The sequence below is a fragment of the Acanthisitta chloris genome, unplaced genomic scaffold, assembly GCF_000695815.1.
Source record: "Acanthisitta chloris isolate BGI_N310 unplaced genomic scaffold, ASM69581v1 scaffold45703, whole genome shotgun sequence".
Lineage (NCBI taxonomy): Eukaryota > Metazoa > Chordata > Aves > Passeriformes > Acanthisittidae > Acanthisitta > Acanthisitta chloris.
Window position 1 is genome coordinate 1 of NW_008667396.1, and position 7,805 is coordinate 7,805.

Below are 7,805 nucleotides of genomic sequence, written 5' to 3' on the forward strand. Positions count from 1 at the left end.
CGGAGCCGTGTCCGCAGCGCTGCTCAGCAGCGCAGTGCGAGGCCGGGCCGCGCTCCCGCGTCTGTGTGAGTGCTCTGTACCGCTTCTGTCCTTCCTTCTCTTTCAGCCTTTTCGTTTTCTGTTTTAATGATTAAAATTATTTCTAAAAGCCTGTCACTCGTCTTTCGGCTTTTTTTCTTTTTTCTGTACGTGTCTACTCGTGTGCGTTTGTGTGTGTGCATGTGCCCTTTGTGTCTGAGCTGTGTCAGTCCCTGTCGGACTCCCAGGTTCTTCTCTGTAGCAGTTCAGTTTCCAGGACTTCGCTGTGGTGTCAGCGTTGCTCGCTCCCAGGCCCTGGGAACTCAGTTTGCAGTGCATATTTGTGGAATTACTTGTGTTATCCCATTAAAGCCTCCATTTAGCAGCAGCTAAAAGGCTGCTATTTATTCGCTGTTTCCCACCCTTTCACGAACACAGCCATGCCATAACCCTTTAAACACCCTTCTCCTTAAGAATCCTTCCCTCAGTCTTTCCCACTTCCAGCTGCAGCAACTCTCCTAATCTTCCCTGAAGAGTGAGATGCATTTTTGCTCCCCTTGGAAATGCATAAATGAGCTCTCTATGTAGGAATCACAGCTGAGTTCCCCACAGCTAGGGCATTACAGAAGGACCTTATCTTGCAATCTACATTTCCCACTGTAACAAAGCATGACCTTGTTTTCATTACATGAAAAAATGTTTTTCATATCATTGTTGGGACTTGTTCCCTCACATGAATCTCAGCTCATGTTGATAATCACTGCTTCACTTTTGAGATAACTATTTGTTGTGAGCTGGTGGAAGAACACCAACAGAGTGGCTCTTTAGGAGAGTTGCTGCATATAAGTAATGCTGCTGAGGGCACAAGGGTTCTGTTGTGCTCTGCCATTGCAGAGCCAAGAAAACCTACTGTGGCATTTTTAGATATTGAATTTAAAGGAACTCAGTAAAGTCTGGATGTATCTTTGTTGATATTTAGGTGGGGATTGTTTATTTTAAATATTTCTCTTTATTATATTCGTTTCCAAGGCAGGAGGAGAGACACCAGGAACTTTCCAGAAAGTAATGTCATAGGAAGATTTAACTAAAGTAATCTACATTTAAGTTGGAAGAATATTTTGGCACAATTATATGCCCTTTGAAAATGAGTTGGTTGTTTTTCTGCCTCGGTTGAGTATTAAGTGAGTTGAGTTTTTAAAGAGTTTTCTAGTTGTTAAAACTTTGGGCATCCTGTTCAATCTGGAGTCAAAAGCTCACACTCTGCTGCTGTGTCCTGTACCTTAAAGTACCTTTTGGGTTTATTATCCTTATCCCTACTCACATGGTAGAGTTTAGAATCTAAGACTGAGTTTGGTCTGTGGCCTCACAACATGATGAAAAATGATTGATGTTGGTAAAGCTGAAGATTTTCACAGTTGTTCTGTTTCCAGAGAAGGAATCTAGGTGAGGAGATTGCTGAGGCCTCTGAGTTGCAGTTGCAAAAATTATTCTGTCAGAGAGCCTAAGATTAGATGCCTGGACACAGTTTAAATCCCATTCTTTTCCAGTGTGAGGCCCAGCTCCTGCACCTCTGCATGTTCTGCTCACACCTGATCTCCTGTGCTTGCAGAGGTCATCCCTCAGTGATCTGAGGCTAGACCCCCAGTGTGTTCGGAGTGTCAGGACATCGGGTTGTTCAGTGGAGGAAGATTGTGTATTTATCTATTGATATTTTAACTTGTCATCTTCATCTCTTGCTTCTCTCAGTCAAGTCTCTCTCTGGAGGGAACACTAAGTAGACTGAGGAAGGGTTGCCAGGGCCCAGGGGCTGTTGGCTCTGCAGCTGACTTGCTTTGTAACCTCCTGTGAGTCATTTCCTCTCTCTGTGTGTTCACAAGTGGAAGCTGGGGGAATATTTATCCCAGAAGGATGCTCAGGTTTTCACATTTTGTGGAATGCCTGGAGGCTTGTGCCTGAAAGGTGTTAGGGAGGTTGGCGTAGCGCGGTGGCTGCGGTGATGTTTGGATGCAAGCAATGCTGATAGCTGGAGAGGGAGAGCATTGCTACGTGGTGGTTTGTGAGCACATGGAGATGGGAACCAGCTTCCCATTCTGTTGGGATGATGCCTGGCACCGTGGGGTTCTGGCCCAGAGCAGAGCCTCCTGTATATGTTGGCGCTGGCAGCTGGCAGCTTCCCCTAGGACTTGTGGTTTGTGAGAGGGGGAAAAAGACAAAGGGAATCCTGTGCTAAATATAGTCTGTGTCATTTGTTTTCTCTGTTGTGGCATCTATGTAAATTGCCTCTTTTGTGCTGTCTTCCTCTTGACAATAAAGCAAAATCTCAGTGGTTCATTGTTTCTGTTTCAGAGGTGGTGCAGAACTCTTGTTCGATGGTGTCAAAAAGCATCAGGTGACTTTGCCCTGTCAACCAGAGCCTTGTGAGTATCAGAACTTGTTGGATGGCTTGAAAGAATGACAACAAATGAAACAAAGCTGCTTTGTACAGCACTTTTAGCTGGCAACAAGGATCAAAGTGTTCTAAAAGCTCCCTCAGACATGCTGTGGATCAGGTAGCTTGGCACATGGGGGTTAGTCCTCAGAGTAAGTAGTCTAAGCATCTTTCCTGTCCTCTAAGCACTTGTGAATCAAGTTCTTAAGACTTTTTCCTCCCTCCTGGATAGACAACAGGCTCTGGATGTTGCTATCAAATCTACCTTTATCTTGCTTGGTATTTGAAGCAAATAACCTCCTCTCTCCTTTGTTTTTTCCTGCCTGTTCTGAGGTTTCCAAGAGGCACATCTGTTATGTAGTGTATAGGTGTGTGAGTGGGGGTGAGAAGTGTAACATAAATGTATTTTATCTACTCATTTGACTTTCAAGTGTATGTAATAATTTTATATTAACTCTGCAACTGAAAGTAGCAAACCTAATTGGTCATGCTCTGGACTGTGATTTGGAATATCAGTACTCAGCAGTGCTGCACTAACTCACTGATGTGTCTGCATACTTCAGTTGCAATGCAGTTTTGCCACAGGTATGCTCTGAATTCTTCCAGCCTGATAGCAGTGCCTTTTGATATTTGGGAGTGAAATATACACTGAAATAATGCAAAGCATCAGGGGATGTTAACAACTAATACCTCATGAATGGCTAATACCATAATCTATGTGCTGTGAACCTTCAGGCCTAAAATGTTTTTGCTGTGTCTGGAAATAATTAGAGATTGGTGGAAGGACTTTTGATGCTTGGACATAAGTATGTGTAATTCAAATATTACAGGAGCACTGGAATATTGTGTTATCTTGTGGTTAAGGACAGGGACTAAAGATCCAGAAACATGACCCAGTGCTGATTTGCTTTGTGAGTTTAGTCATGTTGCTTAACTTTCCCCTGTTGCTAGTGAAGTAGTACTGATGCTTTCATGTATCACAAGAGAGTTCAGCATTAAATTCCAGCTCTGTTAAAGCACTTACAGTTCTTAAATGGAAGGTAGTAAAAAAATGCTAAAACACTCATTTAGTTGGTTTATAAACTTGGGGGCTAGGGCATAATTTTCTTCAGTGCTCTGGAAATTTAAAATACCCAGTAACACCCACTGCGCTGGTTGTGTTCAGGCTGTGATCAGATGCTCAAGAACAAGGAGTTGTCACAGGAGATGTTTATTTCTGCCAGGGGAAGGAGGATATTAATACCAAAGAGTGATTCTTCTAGCCCCATGGTTGTCAGTGGTGCAGTTGTATATGGCCTAATCCCTTCCCACTTGAAGCTGTTGGGAAGACTTCTGCAGACCTCTCTAGGATCTGAATTCATCCCAGAGGGTAAATCCCTCCCTGAAGGTTTGTCTCAGTCTCAGGGTTCAAACTCATGATCTCCAGTGATTCATTCCAGATGCATCAAACACATTATTGCTCCCAGTGTTCCTGCTGCTTTGTTTTCCAGGTGCTGCCATCCCTGTGCCAGGAGTGGCAGAACAGTGTGCCCCATTCAGCCCTCCTGGTTTGCTGCTGGCATGTATGTTAGGAAGTTTTTGGGGCTGGTTGTGGGTTGCAGTGTCTGAGGAACACACACTGAGCTCTGAGGCTGCTGCTCTAAGTGCCATCTGCACCCAGCACAGGGATGGGATAGGGTTAATGTTTGATAGGAAGGGTGTGCTGGAGACACCCCTCAGAATACTTCCAGGAGACAATTGCATTGTAGTGATGAGGAATCAATAGAATCATATGAGAAACGTATTAGTAAGAAGTTTGGTAAGTTCTTGCAATTTTCTGTTGTTTGTTGTGTCATGTATTTCCCTTACTTACATTAAGAAAGTTTAATTCCCCAGTCTCTGGGTAAATAAGGATATATATGTAGCCTGTTCCCTGCTGCCCTCGTGCAGCCAGAATTGCAATGATGAGAGAAATAAAGCAGCTCAGTTCTACTCAGCACATCCTGTTGCTTACCTTACCCTGAATGTCCATCACTGAATACTCCTGGGAAAGACCTGTAGTATGAGCACTGCTTGAAGACCTGCACTTCTAACCCCATTTTAACTGATCTCATTGGCTGTCAAGCTTATTTTTGGCCATTTTGGCCTCTCTTACCTACTCTTCCTTTCTTTCTAGGTTATTTTTGTCTTTGTCCTCCTTTTTGCAGAGCAGCTGCTTCTCTCTGGGACATTGGACCCAGCTATATTTTAATTGTTTAGGCATTTTTATACATATCCCAGGAGTGAAAGGAGGTGGAAAATGATATGAAGAAACACCTACCAGTATTTACAGGACTAAAACAAGCTGTACTCCACAGCTGGCAGGGGCAGTGAGTGTTCTCTGAATGATAATGTTGCTTGAACAAACTCTTGATGTGGTTATTTCTGTTTTCCTGCTAGCAGGCACTAGGTGGAAAGTAGGTGGGTACCAGATCCAGTTAACTTTTTCAAGAAGATTTGATTCTGTCCTTTTCTGATGCCTGGAGATGGATGCCTGGAGGGATTAGGAAAGGCAAGAGGAAGGAAGCTGCAAATGGGACAAGAGCAAACCACAAGGGGCACAGCCATGTGGTGGGACCTATTTTTATTATCCAAGGGGCTTTTTGTATCCTAGTATCAGTTAACCAGCAGGTTTTTTTTCCAAAGCAGAGCAGTCTCAGCCTGCATGGTGAAGTTGCTGCCAAGTAGGAACTTGAAGAGGTGTGATGTGTGTGCACAGCAGATTCACCTAAGCCTCACTTGGTGCAGGACTGTGTAATCTTGTAGAGCTGTTGCAGAAAGACCTCAGCTAAACAAGAATCTTGTCCCAAATTGCTGGCTATCCTGGTGATCTCACTGGTAATGCTGTTAGAGGATCTAAAGGCATTATGCCTTGTTGGCTTCTTCTGCATAAAAACCGTGTGTGTGGGAGAAAGCAGCTGGGGGAATAACGATATTTGTCACAAGGAGAGAGGATTAAATTGGCAGGGAAATCAACTTTATTTTCAAGCATCTAAGAGGCTATTAGAGACAATGGAGCATAAAAGAGAGGAACCCTAGATTAAAAACTGAAAATGTATTTGGCAGCCTCCTCCTGAAACAAGCCACAGTAATTTAACCAAGTGCTTCAGTAATCAAATAGATCATTGTACGACTGCTCTGCAAGCGATGCCGGAGCTCCTTCCTCCATCTCGCTGGGGCTCACAGTGGTGGATTTGTCTTGGCCATGCGAGTTGCATGGATGCTGTTGGAAGGGTAGGAAGTCACTGGCATTGTTTAACCCTTGTAGTCATTTCAGGTTTAGCTCAGCAGCATCATGCTGATGAAGAGTGTTTACAAAACCTCTCTGCTGTGCTGCCTGCTGGATGCTGTATCCGGAGGCTGGGGCTGGGTGTAAAGTCTCTGGCAGTTGTGCTGCAGGCTGCTCAGCTGCCTGTCACAGGCCTTTGAATTCCAGCTTCTCCTGTGGCTTCACTGGTGGGGCTTGTGGTTTTTTTGGACCAGCAGTGAGCAGTTTCAGCAGTGCTCGCTCAGACCTTCTGGGCTAATCAAGAATTTACACTGTATTTTGGCACGTAAAAGTCTGGCAGGATAAATTTTTAATAAGTGTGTTTTTTGGTAATTGTTTGTGGTCTCCCTTTACCAAAACCCCAGGGATAAAGGCCCACTGCTAATCAGATTTTGTTTTTTAGAGGGGAAATTAAAATAATCTGCCAAGTGCTGCTTATGTAGGATCCCTGTAGAGAAGAGCAGGGGCTGCTCCTCGAGAGCTTTGCTTTCCAGGGGCCTTGTTCTGCACAGCATGGAGGGCTGCTGGGGACTTGGGAGCATTCATCTCAGAAAAGAGCCTGGGGATCTCGAGAGATCAGACCTGTGTTGCAGGCAGAGTGGCTTAAAAAATACAGCACGGCACGTGTTTGGAGTTGACTGGGATGCTGTGCCAAAACAACATGTAAAACCCAGAGTGGCAGTTGGCGTTGCTTGTCTGTAAATTCCCAGTGCTATTGCTTGGTAGTACATCGTAGTTAAGTCATTAATATTCTGGAATGCTTTTATGGCTCTGTTTATTATTCCTAACATTTTAAAACTTGCTCCAAAGAAAGAATAAAAATGTATTTGGTAACGCAGAGGCTTATTAGAAGAACGATTAAAAAAAAAAAAACAACGCCCCATGGCTTTATGGAACTTTGTGCAGTCAAATCTTTTTAACCACAGTGTGTGGTACCCGCAGCTCTCAAAGGGCTGGGGTTAGTCCCCTGCTTGTGCATCCTACTCGTGCCTCGCTCCAAGGCAGGAAATTACAGCTCTGGTGGCAGGGAAAAGGTGGGTTAGGCAGGGTGGGACCTTAGGCTGCATCCCGCGGGGGTCAGGGTGAGCCGGGGCTGGGTGAGATGCCGCAGGGATGCAGCGTCGTGGTCCAGGCAGCTCCTTGTGCCAGCGCATCCCGACAACCTCATCCTCGCAGGAGCAGCCCCACCACCCTCCCGGGGGCTCAGCTCATCCCAGCTCATTGTGGCAGGAGCTTCCCAGGCACTGAGAAACCAGCTCTTGTGTGCGACCAAATCCCCGGGCTAACAAAGCCAGGCTGTTACACCCTCCTTCCTTCCCAGCCGCTGTATTGCAGTGCGGACACCTAGCAGGATAACCCCCCTCGGCTCGCTCTTTTCTCTCGGTGGGATTTGCTGTGCTGACAGCGCTGTTCAGAGGGTGGCAGCGGAGCAGGGCTGGGGAGGAGGATCCGGGCCCTTTAAACCGCTTAGCATGCGGTTCACACGGCTCCGGGCCAGCTGTTCCTTTCTCCTCCTGCCCTCACTCGCAGGAGTTGTTTGCTGAGCTCAGAGCTCCTGTGCAAAATTGCTTTTCAAAAGAGCCACTTTCTGCTTAATTAAACAATGAGCCGCCGTCCCTCTGCACATCTGTAAAGCTCCCTCCGCAGCCCCTTTATCCCACAAACTGCTCCATTCTTACCTCCATTCACTTGTAAATCTTACCCCCCTTCTCCTCCACCCTGATCATCTCACTGGCCCTTTCTTTTCCCCTTTCAAGTAAGACTGAGGGGCTTGGAGTATCTGTGGGGGTGGCTGGGTTGGGTGAACAGGAATCGGTTTAATGGTGCTTGGCCATATATGAAAGTCTAATAATAGCAAAGCAGATCTGAGCCCGAAAGTGAGAGGCGATTTCTGTATTTAGAGGAATAAAATCATTGCAGTTCCTGAGCTGAGACTCTGACTCATCCAACAGCCAGAGGGGACACCAACCACCAGCCAGGCTGGGAGGGGGCAAGGAGTTGACTTCAAGGCATTTTCTGATCCAGCTGGCAGTGCCAGGGAGAGCCCAGCCCAGGGGATTCCCTCGGCTAAGC

General features: G+C 45.9%; 1 protein-coding gene across 1 annotated transcript in view; it reads left to right on the forward strand.

Annotated features, from left to right (window-relative positions):
- Nucleotides 1-2,364: 2,364 nt before the first annotated feature.
- Nucleotides 2,365-7,805, forward strand: part of URM1 (ubiquitin related modifier 1) — a gene marked incomplete at its 5' end in the record, with an annotated part of 14,114 nt that continues 8,673 nt past the window's right edge. Inside the window, one exon of the mRNA XM_009072468.1 lies at nt 2,365-2,435. Coding sequence (XP_009070716.1) covers nt 2,365-2,435 — 71 coding nt within the window. The remainder of the gene's footprint in view (nt 2,436-7,805) is intronic.